We start from the raw sequence: 21,828 nt of genomic DNA on the forward strand, positions 1-21,828 counted from the left end.
GCTGTTAGTGCCTACCTCTCAGCTACAGAAGGGATAACTTGGTAATATCCAAGTCTGGGCAGTAACATCTTAAATCACTTGAATCACATCTGCAGGAACATACCTGAGTATGGCACTTCTCAGTGAACCCAAAAATGCTGAGAACATACTTTTATAACTTAAATAAGATGGTGGCCTTTTTTTCATCTTAAAGCTCAACGTTTTCTTTGGTCCTACCTTTAAAATGTGGATAGCATCTGAAACTGCACTAAGTCAACCATGCTAGAGGGTTAGCTAGCTAAGTAACATTTTTTGTATCTACTATTAAAATTTCATCAAGGCATGAATCAAAACAAGGATTCTGAAACCTAATCTGAAATACAGCCTAGATGGTACTTGACATCTCTTTAAGGGTGCTCACTACCAACTCCTCTCAAGGTACCTCAGGGATGATTTATTTTTTTCCCCAGTTAGCTATCCAATATGACTGTGCTTTTCACAAGCACGTATTAAAACCTCGTTATCAATGAATCTGCAAAATCCATCACAGGAATTAACATACATGAAGAATTAAGATTGGCAAAGCTGGCCACATGAAGGAATTTTAAACACATCCTTGTATACAAGCCTCTTTCTATTTTTTTAAAGAATATATTTATACTCGACTTATAAGAATTATGAAAACATGATAATTTTTCTTGTTTGCTGTTCAAAAACCTGAACCATCTCCCACTTGATTAGTGCCTTTTTTCTAGTGTTCTAAATAGACAGCAGTGTTAGACCCAAATTAAGTATTCTGCTCTTCTAACAAGCCTGTCTTCTAAATGCCTAACAGCTTATCACCCAGCCTGGCAGCCCTCAGACGGCACTGGCAGGGCAGTTCAGATGAATTGCACTCTGTGCTCAGTTTTACTTAATATTAGGGACTAACAAATATCTTCCATTTAAACTGAAATGAGACTCCTGTTAATGGTCAGGAAGTATCCAGCCCAGGTGCCAAATTTGAGGTGAAGTACTGAGTAACCTGTGGCAAAGTAAAAAATCTTTTCCTCAAAATAAGGATCAATTTTACAAAAATAAACTATAGATGCAAAATTATTTGACTGACACTTACAAATGTCATTTTAATGCTGGGGATATCTGACCTTATCCTCCTTAATGGGCCTCAGAATTCAGTATATAACAACATTACTACTGGTTCTCATCAACAATTTAATCAAATCATATCAAACACAGAGTTCAGTAGTAATAGGCCTATACTGACATAATTGATGACAATGTAGCTGTGTTAGAAGAAAATGGGAAAGCAGGAAATTAACACCAGCAAGGAATGAAAAGATATTTTAACCTGTTATAATAGCAGAACCTAGCTTGACTGCAAATTAACATGGCACGTTCCTTTATTTTCTTACTGTTAACTTCAAGTTATTCTGATTTATTACGAAGCACATGGGTCCATTCCATCACAGCAGGCTACCCTTCCACCGAATGCATGGTATATGCACCAAGACTTTCTTTAGTATTTAGTCTCTTAACTCTGAAGGGACCAGTGAGGACACCAAGCTGTTAAGAAATTTTCCTTTCAGGAATGTAAATCCATAGATATATAAAATATTAGTAGAAAATTAAAGACCTAATTTATTATCTGCGTTAAACTATTCTGTATTTGCTGGTACTAAATATGCGTGTAGTTGCCAGATCACAATGGCTAAGCTACTTCAGAAGATCACAAAAAAAAAAAAGGCACAGGTTTTGATTACCATTCCTCCTAATCAGAAGACCAAGTAGCCTCTCCCAAAGGAGTATTAATTATGTCAAACTGATTATGGAAACACAAACCATGAACTATGAAAAATTTTGTCTTCAGTGGAAGCTCTCTGCTTGAATAAGCACAAGAACAAGAATCAGGAGGTCCCAGAATGTAAAGTCAACAACAATTAACACTGATTCATTGCACAACCTTGAACATATCACTCAATTTCCTAGTGTTTTTAACTTCACTTTCTAAACACAAAGAACTTAAGAGTGCATGGTATTTTGCATCTCATTTGAGCTATGCTGAGTGCAGAAGCACTATAATCTACATGTCACCAGTGGTGTATGCAGCTGGTTACAGCTATATAAAGCACAAAGTCCATTTATGCTCTCAGCGCTAGGCCACTTTTTCCACTGCTTTTACAAATCATTGTATTTTAATCATCATCACTTTGCATTTTGTATCAGTCTGCGAGCCATATCTTGCAATGAGGTGTAACCTCAGATGACGTGAAGTCCTTCTAGAAAATGGAACCGTGTTTTTTCATGCCAGAAACCACATGAGCTCAGAACTGAATTAAGAACCCCATCTCATTTCATAACAAATGTTCGTCCCCAGTGTTCTCTAGAGCCACCTACTGGAACAACTTCAGTACTCACCTTGAAGCTTGATTTCAGGGCTAGATTAATGACAGCACAGTATGGTTTGCTGTGACCCCAAATGACAGCAGACACTTGCATATATAATTACTATTAATTTACATACAGCAAAACACAGCAAGATTTTCTTTTTATAATTTTAATTGTAACGATAATTAAAACAACACACACACTTAGGTTGCATAGAGAAAACCTGTTATTACTAACTAACTAGATGGAAATTCAGTCTTCAGACTGATGTGCAGTTCCTTTTTTTCATATATATTTTTTAAAACATCAAATTGGATTCAGGTAAGAGACATGCTACTTTCATAATTATAACACAAAAAGTCTCCAGCCTCTATTTATGGTATGTTTTATGCAATGGCAACAGAAAAAAACTGTTAAGTCTGAAGGCATTATGGACTAAAGTCATCCTAATATTAATTTACTTAGTGTTAATAATTCTGATATCAAGTCTTGTTCAAAAAAAAAAATCCACAAAGTCAGTTTCCATGGTCTCAACAAAACGCTCCCTGTGTTTTAAGTGTTTAATCTCAACTGGAAATAATGCTAAAACCTTCCAAACCTGCAATTCCTTATTTCCCTCCCTGTGTACTTCCTGAGATGATTGAAAGGTAAGGAAAAACAGACTGATGAAATGGTGCATGAATGACTGTGATAGTTAAGGACAGAAGAGTGCTGTGGAATCTATTCAGGTTGAAGAAATCAGACTGAAAAAAAAAAAAAAACCAACAAACAAAACACACATTAAGTACCTTAAGAAAATATAACCCTCTATAAGAAATCATAAAAAAAAAAGTGCTGTGAAAGGATCAGAGAAGATGATTATCTCAATGTTAAAAACTGAACTAATATCTTCTCTTTTTAGAGGCAACTAAGATTGTTTTTGAACTTTTAAACAAAATGTTGCATGTCAACCAAGTTTTGTTACATTTATCATCTTTAAAATATTTGGAAAATGGTAACATCTTACCTCTGCGACTTCCTTCTGAAAAGTCAGTGTCATCTGTGTCCTGCCATAAATAAAGGGCCCATTCTTTTTGGAAACATTTTCAAGCCATTTGATGATTAGAGGAGTTGAAACACTGAAGGGTAGATTCCCAATGATATGAATATTTGGTGGCTCTGTTAACATTTGATGGGAAAAACAAAACCAATAAACAACTTGCAAAATGTTTGGGATAAGACTTTGCCATGAAAGACTACTTCAGAAAGATATGTGCCTATCAATCTAGACTTAAGTATGAAAACAATTTTTATTGTGCCACATCAAAATTATGCCTTTCCATTTATGCTTGTCTTATACTGACAAAACAGCATTACTGTTCATGGTAATTAGCTAGAAAAAAAAAAGTTGTTAGGTCTGGTTTTCATTTACATTAGAATAAATCAGTACCTTTCAGCTGATTTCCAGCTGCTCATTAGATTTCAGCTGAGATACTCCAAAACAGCAGAAATACAGACAACGGTTCAATGATTTTTAACTACAACTATCAGGTACAGAGTAAATAGCCATACTCATCATTCTGTCCAACACATTACTCCAAGACGCATTTTACTGAGTCTTCATTACCCCCAAAACAATCACTTAGCTCAAAACGAAGAGAGCTCTCCTTTTGTACAGAGCCCTATGAAATCAAAAGGTCTTCTAACAAGCACAAGGCTTAGCACAGCTCCTTAGCCATATGAAGTTATAAGTATCATTCAATTATGTAGTGCATCAGTGTATGTGTTATACCACACAAAGCAGGCACTTCATTAGTAAGGATCCTCACCTCTAAGCAGGAGAGCAGTAGAGGCGGACAAAATAATGTGTTGCAGTTTCTTAGATACTACAGCATTTAATGAGATGACAGTATTCAGCTGGTACTGGGGCATACTTTACTTATTATGCACTTTCTAAGCTGTGATATTCTTAGGATATTTGTGATTTTTCTCAAATACCAGAGATGGGATTTCTTTCTGAAATCCACCAGACTTTCAGATGTTCACATGGCAACAATATAATATATATATATATATAATATAAAAGTATATCTTACCTGTAATTAGTCAGCTCCAAAAATGAGAATAACTTATATGTATGTAGAAGAAATGTTAATTTTTTAAAACTACACACCTTCACATATGCATTTGGTCATAGTTTTGTGAACCCTTTGCAAATATGCAAGGCATTTTTTAAGGTGAAGATAACGTGGCATACTCTTTTATGTCTTAAGTTCAAAAGCAGTTTACTGTTCTTCAGGCACTGCAGACAGTGACTCTACGTTAAATTAAGAGATTTGGAAAAGGAGCCTGGGAGGTCATTTACAATTTATCTAAATACTGTTACACTTGAATTAAGGTTTGTTTCTTGGAGCGATCGAGTCCTCGCAAGCACAGCTCGTTTCTGCAGATTACTCCCCAAACTGTCGTTTGGAAGGTGAAATCAAGCCCTATGAGAATTTCAGATCTAAAATTATGTAAATAAATATATAAATCTTTAATTGGATTCTACATTTGTCAAAGATATATATTTGAAGCTAACGCAATGATAAGAAAATCCTAAAAGCTTCTAGGAAAGCTATAGAAGGATCTTTAGTGGAATGACAACAGTGGTTGCTTCTGTCTTGTTCCAGAAGAGGAAGAAGCTAGGAAGCAAGTATACTATTCAATTTGCTTTTATACTTTCCAAGACTTACTAGCGTACAGTCAGAACACCCTAAGGCAAATAACTGCAAAGCAGTTATTTTAAGCAGCAGTAACGCTGATTAAAGTGAGTATCAAACAAATTCTGTTCAGTCTTAGAACAGGATGACAATTTTCTAACTGCTTCTTTCTAGAAAGTAAGTTAGCTGCTCTCTATCCTTACCTTCAACATGTATTTGAAGAGAGCAACACAAGCACTGAGTGAACTCCAGCTATATCTCCAAACTTAAGAGTAAGTTGGAAGCCTTAAACATAAAACAAACCAAGCCCAAATACTAACCGTCCTCCCAGTTCTTTTTTAAGTGCTTTGGAAAAGCCTTCTCCATCTTAAATGTCAGAATATCTCCATGAACAATGCGCACTTTTCCTGGAGCTGCTTCAGACAGCATCTGTTTGTAAGCAAGCAAGTAGGATCTACAGTGAGTATTAACCACACCGATTTCCAGCAACAGCCACAGTAGGAATTAAACCCCTGCTATATATTTATCTCCAATATACAAAAAAAAAAGTAACAGCTCAAACTGAGCACACTATTTACAAGTATTTATCTTCAAAAAGTGAACACTAATGAAAGAAGTTCAATGCATGCCTAAAAGCTTATTATTCTCTGCTGCAGAATTCCTAGTAGAGGATTTAAACCTAAAAAGGCTGACAAAATTTTCTTCAACAAGGATGATTAACAAGCCCCAGGCCACTAATAGAACCCCACCTAATTTATGTGATAAAGCAAGCAGCTGAGTTTGAAAAGTTGTTGGACCTATTACCTGTGCAAACAAGGCTCATAATGTTTATTCTGTCTGCCCCAGTAGGGTCTACACAGGGTCTATTATTTTAGCTATATGTGATATAAGGCTGTAGAAACATTCAGCCGTTTTTTCCTTTTCCATAAAAAAGGTTGTCTTAATATTCCTGGGAGTAGTCTGAACTCAAACCATTAGAAACCAAGGAGTTCTCCAAAACAACAAGCTGTATGAATACCTAGCAGTAGAGACAATCTCAACCCTTTGTATCTTGTAAGACATCTCACAATCTACCCTGTTCTCTATCCCATCTCTCCACACCATTTTTGCAGATGACCTGGTACTTAAACGGCGAAATGCCAACTTAGATGGAGTTTGATGACTCTTTCATTTCTGGTGTCAAATTACACAATAAAATTTAGTTACATTTTTTAGTGCCGTATTTTATCTTACAGTATGATACTATGAACAAACAGAATAACTCAAAAGCAAAGTCAATTTTTACACAAAGATGATGTTTGGGGATATTTACCATTCCTAAGTCAGAATAATGAAAAATGGCTTAAAGAGCAAGTCTGCTTTTGCGCAGAAATCCTAATCCATAAACAGTTAAGTGCTATTGGCTTAGCTGATGAAATAAACTGCTCATCGTTAGTTCCATCTTCAGTCTAAATCCTGCTAATAAGCTCAGGGGCACAAACGGGTTTCACAGGTCTCTAAGCCAAAGGAAAGTGCTGCTTTCATACTGTTCATGAAAATGTTTTCATGAAAATTTTTGGAGTAAAACTTTTTTTTTTTTTTTTTTTAACTTCAAAATAGCTAAGTTCTGTGTAGAGTAGTAAAAATGTTTAACTAAAAACTAAGTGTTCCTACAGGTTTTAAGTGCAATTATTTTCAACTAGAAAAATAAATCTAACCTCAACTCCAAACCACTTAATGGGTTTTTCAGCATTACATTAGCAATTATATTGCATACATATTCACTAATCTGCCATGATTTGTCAAATCTTTCTTTGAATCTGTCATAAACATGATGAAAGGCAACATAAGATCAATAAACTTAGAAAACAGTACATGAGAAAACAGACAGCTGCCTACACAATAACGGATTATTAACATATGTTCTATCTTTTTTTAACAATAGCTTCCATGCAGAAAGGATATATATATTTTTATTATTTTTAGAATCACACAACATACATTGAGAATGCTTTTCTCAGCAGAAAATCACAGTCGTATACTTCTAATTTGAAATAAAGTCTGAGGAAACTCATTTAAACTTTCTCCGTTTAAAAGCCGATGTGTACAACTAACATGGTTCCAGGAGCTCTTGTGCACCAAGCACACGAGCCAAGTGATTTTCCATTATACAGACCCTCTTGTTCTTCGCACACAAGTGAAAAGGCATAAGGAAAACAAAGGGTACAGTTCAAAAAACTGAAACGGTCTTTCTGGAAGAATTCTATATTCAAGCCACTCTGGCTGAAAGCACCTTTTCTTTCCTGGTAAATCTTTCCAGCCTAACAACTATTAGGGCACATGGCATAGGGTGAGACAGAACTGACAGACTCCCAGCTTGTGCAAACTGTTACTCTGTACACATATGTTCTTCCTCTATTTCCATTTTGCAGTAAAGAGGACCCCAATTTCAGCTTTGTAATAGAGATCACTGCCTGAAAAACAGGTGATGAAAAATGCTGTATGCTTTACATCAGTGATTTTATAAATATTGAAAAAGATATTTTTACGTAAAAGTCTCCAATTTGTATTTTTAATCTCTGACTTATTTTGTTACTCAAGTCACAAACCTTTTATGAGCATCCAAATTTTGATACAGCTTTTAATAGCAAACTAGAAAAAAGGAGGTAATATAACCCACACTGTCACAAACAAAAGAATCATTCCATAGTGCATCATCTTATTTGAAGGGGAAAAAAAAGAAACAAAACCTAATTTAACACTAATGGATGCAATATATTTCTTGTCCATTCACATTCACAGGTGCTGAGTTTTAGCGTCTTTATATTTCACAACTTCATTCAGACATATTTATGTCTACTGTGAAGAGGTGGCTAACGAAAAATAATGACTACTGTTAACTCACTTGAGCAGTAACTATGATTACCTATCAAAGATTATAGATCCTGAAAAGTACACTTTCATTCAGAGGAATCTGTTCCAGCAGCTGCATTTTGGAAGACCAGAAAAAAGGTCTAAGTACATAAAAAAATCTGTTAACTTAAGTCAGTATCATTAATCTCAAATTCTTTCCAATCCCAAAAAAGTTCTTGAAATCTAAACTAAAAATGCAGATTTGCCACCATTCAAGAAAAGTGAAAACATGATGTGTTCATACTTCATAAGGCATATGTGGCATTCTGTAAATTACCAACAGTTAAATCAACAAAGACATAGTTACATGCATATTCAGGTTTCAGGATAGGAGTCATTTTGTTGATATTTTAAATTATTAATGTCCTACAAAGAGATGGTAGCCGTTCTCAAGTGAGCTAGCTACTTTTTTTCACCACTGATTCTTAGAAAACTCATATTAAACTGCAATATAAGGAAAGCTATTCAAATTGCTATGATTTGATGTTTCAGAAGCATAAGAAAACAGCCAAATATGATGAGGTTTTAGCCACTGTTTTTCTTGCTAGGTCTATATAGTCAAATTCTATAAACTTTAAATTTTAATAGCAATACAAGTAGACAGTATTTCAGAAATACCACGAGTTGTGAACTTATATCAGTTTCAAAGACAGGAGCAAAAATTTCATTTTTTTTTTTTTTGACACTTTGAACGTTTCTATCTTCTTAAACTGTTCTTATTCAATGTTATGCATACATTTACACAAATCATTCTACAGTTGATACCTGCAATCCTGGAATGAATCGAGGATCTTTTTCAACTAAAAGGAGCTGTTCAACATCAGCATTGAGAATAGACCTGGTAATTCCTCCTGGCCCAGGGCCCACTTCACAAACATGAGCATTTTTCAGCTTGCCAGCTTGTCTCACTATCTTGTCTGCAAGACATAAAGAACATACTAAGCCTTTATTCTCCAAAGGATCCAGCTCACTAAGATAAATTTATTGTTTATTGTTAAAGCGCAAGCATGCTTATCTCAGAGTAGACACAAACAGTGACACATCCCACATAAATGATCACATGCCTGCTAGACTGCACAGAATTCAGATTTGTTTCATGCTAAAAGATACACTCGACTGTTTTTTAAAAAGGCTATTTTCAGTTTACTCTCTTTACAATGCAGTTTAGTGCAGAATCAAATCAAAAGAGAATATTATTTTTCATCTGTAAATCAACAGTAGTATTACTCTTCCTCTAAGTAAGCACTTCTGTTCATCAACCTTAAGTCTCAACTACTTACATTTACAAAGGTGTTTCACTACAGAACACCTATTTCAAGGGCAAGAATTTAAGAAGCAAAAAGGATACAGTCAAGTTCTAACAAGACTACAGTATGTAGAGAAGGAGGAGCCGGAGTAAAGTTAGAGTTGGAATACAGGTAACTGGTAATTATAAAGAGGCAGGCAGTTAAATGATAAGGACATTTCCTTCCTGTACCAAATGGAAGGATACAACATGAAAACTGATTACAGACTGAAAGGAAAACATATTAATGATAGAAAGATGACTAAATTAAGGATTAAAAATGTAGCTAATGAAAAAAAGACACTCTTAGGAACCAAGGAGTGGAATGATAAGGGATATTATGCTGCACACTTATAAGCCTCCTAAATATGCAATAAAAACAAGAGATATCTGAAAATGTGCCTACCTACAAGGTACTCCTAAACCCACACAGACATTTTTATTCCAGGGTAAGAGTCTGGTTATTCATGATGGGGAACTGAGTTTTATGTTCACATCTTCAATCTTTATCACTTGATTCACAATGCATAATCAAATCATCAGATACATGAAGCTGCACTGCATTTATTACTGCAAAACCCAGCCACCACTAGGGCAGTAAAGAAACCCTCTATGAATTGAACATTGCCATCTTTGTCACCCACTACTGAGATGAAGCTGTAGAAAACTGAATTGTTCAGAACAACGTAACTGGTTCAAAAAGCTACATTTCTGACAGATAAGACAACTGACCTTTTAAAAGACACAGTTACTACACTTTTTATGATACATAATAACCTGAAAATATCCTTCATTTTTGAATCAAACTTATAAACTGAATTTATTTGCAACTTATCAAAGCTTGACAATACTTTGATAATACTTGATAGTACTTATCAAACGATAGTAACTCAACAGAAACAGTACTAGTGAGGCTTTGAGTTTTGCATTTGAATTGATAACTCATATTTCATATAGGAATATGCTTTCTACCTAAAAATTATTCTATACTTTACTCTATAAAGAAAGACATTTTCTATAAATTTACAAGTAAAATAAACTAGTCTAAGCTAAATCTACTTTTAAAAGTAATCTTCTGACTGTCATAAACTTGACAGATGTCATCATGCAAACATCATCTCCTTAGCTAGGACCTGGATCCTGAGAAAACCCATGATATTATGTTTTACAGTAGCTAAAATCTGTAAGTATTTAACCTGTCAATCGCAAATCCAGCAGAAAGTTCTGGGAAAGCTGTTTCTGTGCTTGAAGACGGAAGAGCTTAATAATCTCGCCAACAGTTGGCAGAGGAGGCAGGTTGAAGGCAGCCACCTTCCCCCGAACAGCCATAGGGCAGCGCTTCTGCTCCTTCCCCCCAGCAGAAACCAAAAAGCTGACTCTAGTACCTGCAATAAATTAAAATACGCCGATATTAAAAGCCTGGCAGAGTTTACAAGTTGACGCTTGACAAATCATTACACAGGTGCTAGGTTTCAACCACCAGAATTATAATTATTGTATGTAGTGCTTATACTGAGGACATGTATGTGGGATTTGGGCAACAGCCTCATCTTGTGGGTTTGACAAGCCATTAAGCAAAACAAAACCTCTCAGAATTTTTAGTTACAGTTTTTTTACGCAAAATACGACTTCAGCCCTCAAGGGGAGGCTGCCCCAGCCCCGCCCCTCCCTTCCCCTCCCCAAGGGGGCGGGGCTCCATCAGACCCAGCCCACCCCCTAAGCCACCACCCCCCCGGGCGCCCCCGATTGCGCATGCGCGGTCGCCGCCAGCATGGCGGAGCCGGAAGGCGTGCGGGGAGGTGTTGTGCGCCGAGCCGCAGCGCAGCCGCAAGCGGCTTTTCTCCCTCCGCCGTGGCGGAAAGGAAACCCCAGAGCAGCAGCCAGGCGGCGCCGCCGGCCCTTACGGTGTCGCGCGGGAGCTGCCCCGGAACAGGAAGCTTCTCTCCTCCCCCTCTTCCTTCTCTTCCGCCTCCCGGACGCGCATGTGCCGCCTCGCCCCCGTTGGCCGTGGCGCTCAGGGAGAAGCGGGGCTGCGCATGCGCCCTGTGACGGAGAGGGCCACCCGCGGCGGCTGTTGCGTGTGCGCATGCGCGGGGGCGGGGTAGGGGCAGAACAGAAGGCTGCGACCACCTGATGTTTGTTCATACGTTGTTTGAGGGTTTTTCGCTTGTGTTTCATCTACCTTGAACAGTTGTTGGGTTTAAAAGTTCTTTAGCTTTTATAATGTGCTTGATTATTAAAGCAGTGTACATAAAGAATCACAGAATGGTTTGGGTTGGAAGGGATCTCAAAGCCCACCCAGCTCCAACCCCCTGCCATGGGCAGGGACACCTCCCACCAGACCAGGCTGCCCAAAGCCCCATCCAGCCTGGCCTTGAGCACCTCCAGGGATGGGGCATCCACAGCTGCTCTGGGCAGCGTGTGCCAGGGCCTCACCCTCCTCTGAGTGAAGAATTTCCTCTTAACATCTAATCTAAATCTCCCCTCTTAGTTTAAAGCCATTCCACCTCATCCTACGCTTACACCCCTGAGAAAGAGTCCCTCCCCAGCTTTCCGGTAGGCCTTCCTTAGGCACAGGAAGGCTGCTGTAAGGTCTTGCCGGAGCCTTCTCTTCAGGCTGAACAACCCCAACTCCCTCAGCCTGTCTTCACAGGGGAGGTGCTCTAGTCCCTTGATCACCTTTGTGGCCCTTCTCTGGACTCACTCCAACAAGTAATTACTGTTGCTCCAACAGGTAATTGCTTCAAATATGTTTCCAGAAAGCTAAGCAGTTACTAAAAAGCCACAATTAATCACGGATATTGTTAGATGTAAGAAAATGGAGACATTAAAGGAGTACCGAAAAGTAATCCCTCACTCAGTGTAATAATTAAATAATAATTTAAAATATTGTTGTACATTAGACATAGCTTCTGCCATCAACAGCATGTTCTACTTAAGAATCATCTAAGTTTGAAAAGATATTAAAGATCACCAAGTCCAACCATCAGCTTCTGCCATCAACAGCATGTTCTACTTAAGAATCATCTAAGTTTGAAAAGACATTAAAGATCACCAAGTCCAACCATCAACATCAGCTACTGAGTCCCATCACTAAACCATGTTCCTAAGTACCACATCCACAGATCTCTTAAATACCTCCAGGAATGGGGACTCCACCATGTCCTTGGGCAGACCATTCCAATGCTTAACCACCCTGTCTTTGAATAAATTCTTCCTACAGTCCAATCTAAACTTCCTTTGGCACAACTTGAAGACATTTCCTTGTGTCATATCATTTGTAAGCTCAGAAAAGAAACAGACACCTTCCTCGCTGCATACTCCTTCCAGGTAGTTGTACAGAGTCATTAAAAATGTAAGGAACATTGCAATTAGTCTTAAGAAAAGGAGCTGGACAATAAATCATTGTTTATATACACTGGAATATTGGAATAAAATGTCGTGGCAATCCTAATTGAAACACTGGAATTTTGAATTTGTGACGTATAAAGCATTTGCTTTTTTATGTTTTGGGGAATTTGAAGTCATTATAATTGAAATAATAAAATGCAGGCTCCATCTGATGGTGGAAACATGGGATTTCAAATGGCATCAGTTAAGAAAAAAAAAAAAACAAACATAATGATGATTTTTCTACTTAAAATAGAAAGAAATGTGAAATTTGAAGAAATATGGACTAGAGGAGCAACTGTAATAATGGCGTGCAACGATACAGCCTCATCACCAGCTGAGGCATCCAGGCTATTTTACCTCTAAAGTAAAAAGTTGCCAGTTTAGTAGTTTTTCTCAGTACCTGAAAAATGTTATGTCAGACCATTCTTTTAATAATGTCTTTCATACTTGACTGTCACCTAGGCTGAGCACTTTCATCTTGCAACCTCAAGTCTACTGTATCTTTCTATACTAAAATTGTTCCATCATTGATAAAGTGCAGTCTCCTTCCTGATGAGTTGCACATACGGAAGTTTCCAGGTATTTTGTGTGGCCATAGCTCTTAACTGTAATAATAGCAAGATATGATAGCTTTGTATTTAAGTAACTTAAAGAAATGTAGCAATCTATGCTAATATTTTTATTTCGAGAAAAAATGGTAGAAAAGTCATTCGCTAAAATAATAATTACAGTGTATAGTGCATAGGTTTTTCAGACTCCTATAGATGCTGTAATGTTTTAATTTATGGGTTGAAGGGTCACGGTGGTCCTTGAAACTAATGAATGGAAAGTGGATGATTTAACCCTTAACCCATCACATCATCTGATTGTTCCTAGTAGATGTCTCCAACTAAAAATCTCAGATATTATGCAAGAGGAAAGGTGAGCCTTCTGAGCATTCATCTATTCATTCTGCTTATTCTGGCTCTTTCATTCCTTTGCAAGCTATGGGAGGCCTGCAGGAAGAGCAGATTAGATAGACAGATACCAAGGAAAGGTAAAACAGGCATCTGAAGAAACTCACGTTCAAGTCCTGAGATCAGTTGTGCAGAGGCACTCTTAGGGGATCACTTGGATCACAATTCTTTATCTTGAGTGCAGCTTCCATTCATGTTCACTTGCCAGCATTGCAAGCATTGAAACCAAAGTGGCACTCATAATTGCAAAAAAGCAAGTGTACCAGTGAAAAGTTTTCATTGTAATTGTGGAATTTCATTGTTGATTTCAGGTATTATTTTTAGAGACCTACTGTGTTCATTCATACATATTAATTATGTACTGGTTCTGTGTTCAGGTTGCTACAACTTAAAAATAATTCCTGTGAAAGAAAGCATGATACCACTGCCCTAAAATGATTGTATTGTTTGGGGTTATTGTTACTAGTTTTGAATTATGGCATCTTGTTGTAGAAAATGGGCATCACACTGTATTCCCACAATGCCACACTCCATTTGAATTCTCAGAAGAAAACATCTATTTGGTAATTATTTTACATCAACTTAAGGTAAGTAGGATGAAAAATTATAAATGGACAGTGCATTGAAAAATGATATAAAAATGTGATACACAAAAGAGGTTAGACAGAGAAACTCTTATTTTCTACACCAGTTTTCAAGTGTTTTCATACCTCTATTCTTCAGCTAGTTCTCATATACAATCTTTTCTATTGTTTGTTAAAATAAAATGTTTATTATTTCTATTACACTACCTCATAAGGATCCTAAATAGACTTTAGGAGCCCATTGCACCAGGCACTATACAAACAACACAATGACTGTCTTCCCTCAGGAAAAGCTCTGCCACCACATAAAATGCTGAAGAAAATAAATTAGCAAATGGTAAAAAAGTTTTGGTAAGATAACAGAAGGGAGAGGTATATTTGCATATTCACAGTAATTTTAGATGCCATGGGCTGCAAAAAAAATAAAATAAAAAATAAAAAATTGCAAAACTGTCATGAAACATCTTACATGTTAATTGTGTAGAGGATCCATAAAATGGTTTCTTGCTCTTTCTTGCTTTTCGAAGGGAAAGGAATTTAGAGCACCACTTTTGATAAATAGCCTGTTAAATGCAATAGTTGCATACAATGTGGAATACAACAGAATTACTACACCCATACCTTGCCCTAAAGCAAAACAATTCAGTTATGGGGAAAATCTTCCTCCTTGTGACAGTGGGTTCATCAGGCCACAGTATGATCAAGAACAGTGTTTTCCCTGCTACCACTTCAATAACATTGTATAGCAAAAAACTAAACTCTCAAGGAACAAAGACTTCCCATTAACAGAAAATCTGGCAGAAAATGCTGTCCAGACTGCTGAGTTCTTTCCTAACATAACTCAGGAAATACAAAAATCTGTGGCTTTCAGTATTGCCACAGCAGATGTCTAAAAATCATTATATTTACTTTAAAACATTTGAATTTCTTTTACTGCTTCTCCTTCTGATGTGCCATTTCTGAGCCATTTAATCTAGTCTGGTCACATTGTCGAGGTCTGGCCATAGCCATCCATGCTAAAAAGTTTATTTTTAGTTGACACTTTTGATTTCCACTTGATCATACCTTTTTAGGTTCTAGGACGTTTAGAAAGACTATCTTTAATGCAAATTACTGCAAAGCTTGTGGTAACATTTTAGGAATGCTAGGAATTATGATGAGCATTAAGACCATTCTCATCTACGTTATTTGTCAGCCTCTGTAGAACGGGGGAATTTCACACTGCAAGTAGGGCCTGAAAACATAAAAATGGACTCAGCACTGTAAGCCACTGCTCCTTTGTCACCCATATAGCATTTGGCATCATTTTGAAACATTGGTGTTTTAGCAAGCTTGGTCTTGTTCAGGCTTCCCAACACCAAGTCACCTTCTTGGAGATTTTTCCCATAAAGTTAACAGTTTGCATCTTAATTTGCCTCTCTGACAGAATATTTACAAATCTGATATTTCTTAAAAAAAAAAAAAAAAAAAAAGTCACAAAAGTTAAAGATGCAGAGTAAAAGGTTTCTCACTACTGGCAATAGTCCCCCCCAAAAAATTCATTGAAAGTCCAGCATACCTATTAACTAAAAGAGGTAATTTTTATACACTGTGTATCATGAGAAATGAATACAATATTACATGAACCTCTGAGAAGCACATGAAACTTGTAATATCACACGCTCTAATTTAAAGTTAACAGTGTTCATGGCCACACTGTGTTATCACCTATACCTCCTGTGTAACGAACTGATGAAGCAGTGCAGAATTTGTGTGTTCATTGCAAGGACAGATCACAAAACAGGCAGTGTCCCTGGGCTTTTCTTTCCTGTTGCAGTGTTTCTTTGAAGTGTCCTGCAGGGCAGTTTTGACACATAAACGTACCTCATCTGGAGTCACTGTACAATGTGTTGAAGTAAGTTAAGGGTCTTGCACTCCTTCCTTTTCTGTGGTCATATTAAGCAAGTTAGTCTCTGCCTGATCCCCCAGAAATAAGCATTACCCCGTCTAAGTGTGTAATACCTATGGCTGACTATTTTTTCTCTAAGAAAAAGTGATATTCTAACAGATTACAGAAAGGACACCTTTTATCTTCAGTTCTCAACCTTCTGTCTTTCAAGTAGCGAGGTGGGAGAGGACTCTGAGCTTGAACAGGGAAGCATTTCTGTCTTCAAAATGCTGGAAAGAGATTTATAAAATGCAGACAGAAACTTCAGGGCGTAAGTTTTTGGACCAAGCTCTCTGGCCACTGGGTGCCACTCTTGTTCCATCGTGAGTGAACTGCACAGTCTAGCAAGGAACAAAAAGTTTACTGACTTCACTCTGTGTCCTTATGTCGAGTCAGGCTGCTGGAATATGAAGGCCGTATATTCTCCTGAGCAGAAATAAAAAGCAGAAGGTCAATGATATAACCTTACAGTAAACAAGAAAGGAAGATTTAGCAAGCAAAGTCCAAGCTACAAAACCTGGAGGTTCAGGTTTACTAAATATGCCACGTGGAAGGGTAGGTTGTTAATCACAGCAGCTCCGCTCTTTGGAAGCTCCTAAGTAGGTTAGGTCAGAATTTATGTGTTGCTAAGAAAAGGGTAAGAAGACATTCAAAAATCTGTTCTAAAAAGAAAGAATTACATTTAATGTTAGATTTTACGTAATTTCTTTCCTGATAAAAAAAAAAAAAATACAGTATTTTACAGTATTATACAACATGTACAATAAAATGTAGTGCCTCTGTTTGAACTTTGACTTGCTTGCATCATGAGGATGTTGTAGCTGCCCCTGCATTCTGACCACACATTTCTGAGGCAGCAAACAACCACCATTACTGTAGTGATGAGTGGTGAAGAATACAGCTAACTGGAGTGATTTTACTGTCGGACAAAGGGAAGTGCTGTACTGAAATTAAAAATCATCCACAAGAAGTTGCTCTCCTAATCAACAGTGTGAATAGTCTCAAAATATATTGTGCTTGGACTTTTTACTGCTGTAAGTTGTTACAGTTCTGTTAAAGCCATGGTGACTTTGCTGATTTTCACCAGATGGAAATACATTTTAATTCTTTTATGTCTTTTTGGTTTGATTTGCTTTTAAACCAATATATTTTATTATTTTTAAAAACATAGCAGTGAACTGCTTACTTCTAGATACTTGCTGTCATACTGTAATCTGAAAATGGAGGTAGATAGGGTAAACTGATTTCTTCCTTTCTTTTCACTTCCAAAACTTGTTTGAAGTTAATTTGGAGTCACAGCTCCATTCAGGCTGCTAATGAATGTGTCTGTTCAGCCTTGTATGTTAAATAGACACTATTCAATGTTGTGTTCAAAACTTAGAAGGGATATTTTTGATATCGTAATTACACCCAGAGGCCCCCAGCAGAACCCCAGCATGGCAGACTGGGGTCTAGCACAGCAGAAGATATGAGCTCTGTCTGGAAAACCTTGCTGTCTATGTGTAAAAGAATAGAGAAAATGTGGATACTGGCAGATGAAGAGAATAAGTTAGTAATTGTCAGTGTGGCAAGCTGTGGCCTCAGCAAGGCAGCATTTTTCTTATAGCATCACAGAAGAAGGATCTGAAGGGCACGATAAGGGATCTTTGTGGATGTTTACAGGGAAGGCAAAGGGGAGAAAACATCAAGGTGCTTCACTGAAACATGGGCTGCTCTCATGAACCAGGTGGCCCCTCAACAATGAATAGGTTTTTGGGAAGCAGACTCAGGGAGCTTTGATAAGGGGTGAGTGAATGTGAGGATGCACGGCATATGTTGCAATATAAAAGGAGAGGATACAAAGAAAGGGATCTTGCCAAAGTGAGAGGCAGATGATGAAGGATGAGTGATTTTTGCTGGTTATGACAAGTGATGCAAGAAAGCATTTAAGAAGGCCGGAAATCAATACAAAATGCAGATACTATAAACTGATACAATCGGGAATTTTCAAAGATGCTTAAATTAACTATTTTCTGTAACTATTTCTTGATTGTCTTTGATAACCATCTTGCAAGGGGCTTTCTTACACTTAGGCAGTGATTTCTAAGTCATACGCTCAGAAAGATAAGGTGCTCGTCTGGCCTCTATAAACACATCTGGCAACTTCTTAACTAGTCATGTAGCTTTCTCTTTTGGATCTATGATAGGTTTTCTCTGAGGAGCCATTTAGGTCCTCTGCCAAGATACAACTTTGAATCCTTATGGTTAGTTCGGACAGCACAACTTTGAATTTTCCATAATTTCGGTTGGCCACATTCCCCTACTAAACAAAAGATATTTTCAGCTTTCTGTCTCACCTTGGTATTTTGAATAATGGTTTAAATAAACAATTGGATTTGATGATCAAAGGGTTTTTTTCCAATCTGAATGAAAAAGATTCTATGATTCTAAATGAGAATTACTGACAATTTGTTGTTGTTTTTCCAGCAGAAAGCAAAATCCAACCACATTTTTGGCAAGTAACACTAAACACTGAATTATGTTATTATTGAGAATACTACATGACCTGTAGATGCTTTGCAAAGTATGCGACTCCATCCAACCTGCCCTTCAGACTGAGGGTATATTCATATTTTCACTTCTGGTTCCTTTTCTTTTTTCTTTTTTCTTTTTTTTTCTTTTTTCCTGCAGGTTCAGCATTTTCTGGTGCCCCTGTGTGTATAATTACAGAAAGGGAGAAAAGTCCATAGATCACCCTTCAACTTGTTAAATTCCAAACAAGAAATACAGCAACATCTTTACAGTATCACAAGATTGTTTAGGTTAGAAGAGAGCTCTTGAGATAATTTTTTTCAACCCCCCTGTTCAAACAGGGTCAGCCAGAGCAGGATGCTCAGGACCATGTTGAGTCAATTTTTAAATACATTCAAGGATGGAGACTCCAGATCCTCTCTGGGCAACCCGTGCTAGTGTTTGACCACCCTCACAGTTACAAAAGTTTTTTCTTGTGTTTAGAGGGCAATATATGTATTGTTTCAATTTGTGTCCATTGCCTCTAGTTCTGTCACTGGGCACCACTGGCTCTCTTGTCTTCATTCCCTTTCTTCAGATATTTATACACGCTGATAAGATCCCTCTGGGGCTTTTCTTCTGCAGGCTGAACAGTCCCAGCTTTCTCAGCCTGTCTTGTTATGAAAGATGTTCGAGTCCCTTATAAATGTCTCTGTGGTCCTGTGTTGGATTCACTCCAGTAGCTCCATATCTTTACTGGGTAGCCCAGCACAGCAGACTCAGCACTCCTGGTGTGTTTGAACAATGCTGAGTGGAAAGGAAGAATCACCTCCCTCAACCTGCTGGCAGTGCTTTCAGTAATGCAGCCTGGGGTGTTGTTGCTTTTGAATGACCTTGTCTGACTAGAAATCAAGATCTGGTGTTGGGAAGCCCTGATCCCTTCCTCATGTGCTATCTTCACTGGGACATTTACCTAAGATATTAGGAATCCTGGATGAGTTGGCATCCCCTTTGCCAGTCGTCTGTAGAGTGACCTTAAAGCCTGGTGAGCTCTCTTGGAATTTTGCCTGCCCCGGAAACAAGTGGTTTTCAGGTCAAACTGCAGAGACCGTTTTTCTGTGATCCACCTCCAGTGATCCACCATTTGGGGCAAAATTTTAATTGTTTTGAAGAAATACGAGGAAAAGATGTTTTCTTCTAGGCAGTTATGCCAGTGTACGGAACTTGATTCATGATCCATAACAGAAATCAGCCTCCTAGGGTCTAGTTTCCAGACTAAACCTGTTTGCAGCAAGGTCAGCCATTTGCCACCATCTCCTTACCTAAGTGTCACTGTCTCTGTGGCCACATGATAGGGTCCACAGCTGCTCCTCATAAACTTGTGTTGGGCTTGTTCAGGTTTGGGAGCTCTGAGTTGTCTGCTACCTGTGTCCCTCCCATTGTAATTCTAGCAGCTTTCCAACAACCTTGGAGATACAGATAAATGTACACAACATGAGGGAACTATAGACATGAGTTTTGTGACTTCTTCTCAGTGAAATAAATTAAGGATCTCTCCTTTCTGCGAAGGTGCTTACTTCTCCTAAACCTCTTCTGGTATCTGCCATGACTCCCAATGTCAATGTGGACATTAAAAACTAGACACAGCTCAGAGTGGAGCCCAGCTCAGGAGTTCAGGAGGAGTTGACAAACTTGAGTTAAGGTTCTTAATATTTTTGGCTCTTCTGGTTGTCTAAAGACCAAGTCAAAATTCCTAGAAGTTTTCTGTATATTATATCATTTCCTCAGGGCTAGAGACATTTCTAGAAGCAAAACTTTTTTGTACGGTGCCAGACAGAAGTTATTACAAAATCACTGATTCAACAAGGAAACATACTTGTGGGCGAGCTGCACAAATTCCTGGGCTGCATTGATGTTGTCCTGAACACAAGTCTGAAAAACATGTTTTTAGCCTAAATCATCAGTATCATCAGTAAGCATCTTTACTGGCATTGCTACAGGAATAGATGGCAGTGCTATGCCCTGTGCCATACACTGTGTCAATCACAGAGAGAGAGACCATACATGGCTGCTGCATTCGTGGGCCTTGCAAATCACTTAAACATCTGTAGAGGAGCTACTGCCATATTAGCATTCACTTGTGTGTGCCACTACCTTGTGTGACGTATCTGAACCTAATCCAGTAGTTAAAATAATTATTGCGGAGCCTCTTCTTGCCTTACTGCCTCCTGCAGCTCCTGCTACCCTACCACCCATCCTGCCACAACTTTTGGAACCAGTTTGCTCATCAACCATACCCTCATTGCCCATGTTTGCCCCACTACGGAACTGATCTTATCTTCAGACTGTGACAAGTGACTGCCAAAGCCATGTTGGTTTGAGTCTACAAGCTGGCTTAGCTTGCATGACTTGTAATAAATTCTAAGGCAATCCACACGCCAGACAGAAGAAAACAGCAATGCTCCTTCAGTCAGCACAAGCAAGCCTTGCAGCTATTCCTGGTTGAGAGCAAGACCATGCTTCACTTAACAGTCGGAACTACAAATTCTGTGTCCTCTTACACTTCCTCTGCCCCTCCTTTGCTTAAGGCCTCTGGCTTCTTCTCAGTTCAAATGTGCTGCTGCCCAACACAGCGAAAGGCTTGTCGTACCTGTGACATGGGTCAGTATTGAAAATACTAATCTATATATGTCACATATTTATGTCACATAGATGCCTGCATTGTATTGAAAGTCAATGTGATTTAGTCTCCTAACTCAATTCCTTTTGAAATGTTACCTTTGATAATCCCATGTATTTGATGAAAAATCCAGTTGCAAATATAATTTTGATTTAGTTGATAACCTAGATGAGTAAATGTTATGATTTTAAGCAGCTGTAGCATCATTTAAAGACATTAGCAGATGTGGTTTTATAGCCATATACATCTGATCATTGTCTCCCAACCTAAACACACATAGAAATCTCATTCTTGTCTATTACAGAAAGCAAAGTATACAAACAATAGCAAATAGGAATTCATATAAACTGGAAGAACACAAAAGTGCAGCCATGGAGAATGTCCCAAGTTAAAGCCATTTTGTAAAATGTAAAATTAACTTGCAAATATTCCATATTTATATCCTCTTTAAGAGTGATCTCAGCTATTTTCCATTCTCAAAGTAAAGGGATCAGCTCTATCTACCCTTGGTTTTTATTTCCACATTATTCCAGATATCTGCATGAACAAATCGCTCTGATTTTAAAAAATTGCATA

The 21,828-nt window shown here is 37.9% G+C and overlaps 1 protein-coding gene across 1 annotated transcript in view; it reads right to left on the reverse strand.

Moving 5' to 3' along the window:
- Window positions 1-11,493, reverse strand: part of TFB1M (transcription factor B1, mitochondrial) — a 28,002-nt gene extending 16,509 nt beyond the window's left edge. Inside the window, exons 1-5 of the mRNA XM_048076951.2 lie at window positions 11,127-11,493; window positions 10,419-10,607; window positions 8,703-8,854; window positions 5,366-5,474; window positions 3,371-3,522 (exon numbers count right to left, since the gene is read on the reverse strand). Of these exons, the coding sequence (XP_047932908.2) occupies window positions 3,371-3,522; window positions 5,366-5,474; window positions 8,703-8,854; window positions 10,419-10,607; window positions 11,127-11,400 (876 nt within the window). The 5' untranslated portion in view covers window positions 11,401-11,493. The remainder of the gene's footprint in view (window positions 1-3,370; window positions 3,523-5,365; window positions 5,475-8,702; window positions 8,855-10,418; window positions 10,608-11,126) is intronic.
- Between the last annotated feature and the right edge of the window lie 10,335 nt (window positions 11,494-21,828).

This window comes from Anser cygnoides, chromosome 3, assembly GCF_040182565.1.
Source record: "Anser cygnoides isolate HZ-2024a breed goose chromosome 3, Taihu_goose_T2T_genome, whole genome shotgun sequence".
NCBI classification, from domain to species: Eukaryota; Metazoa; Chordata; class Aves; order Anseriformes; family Anatidae; genus Anser; species Anser cygnoides.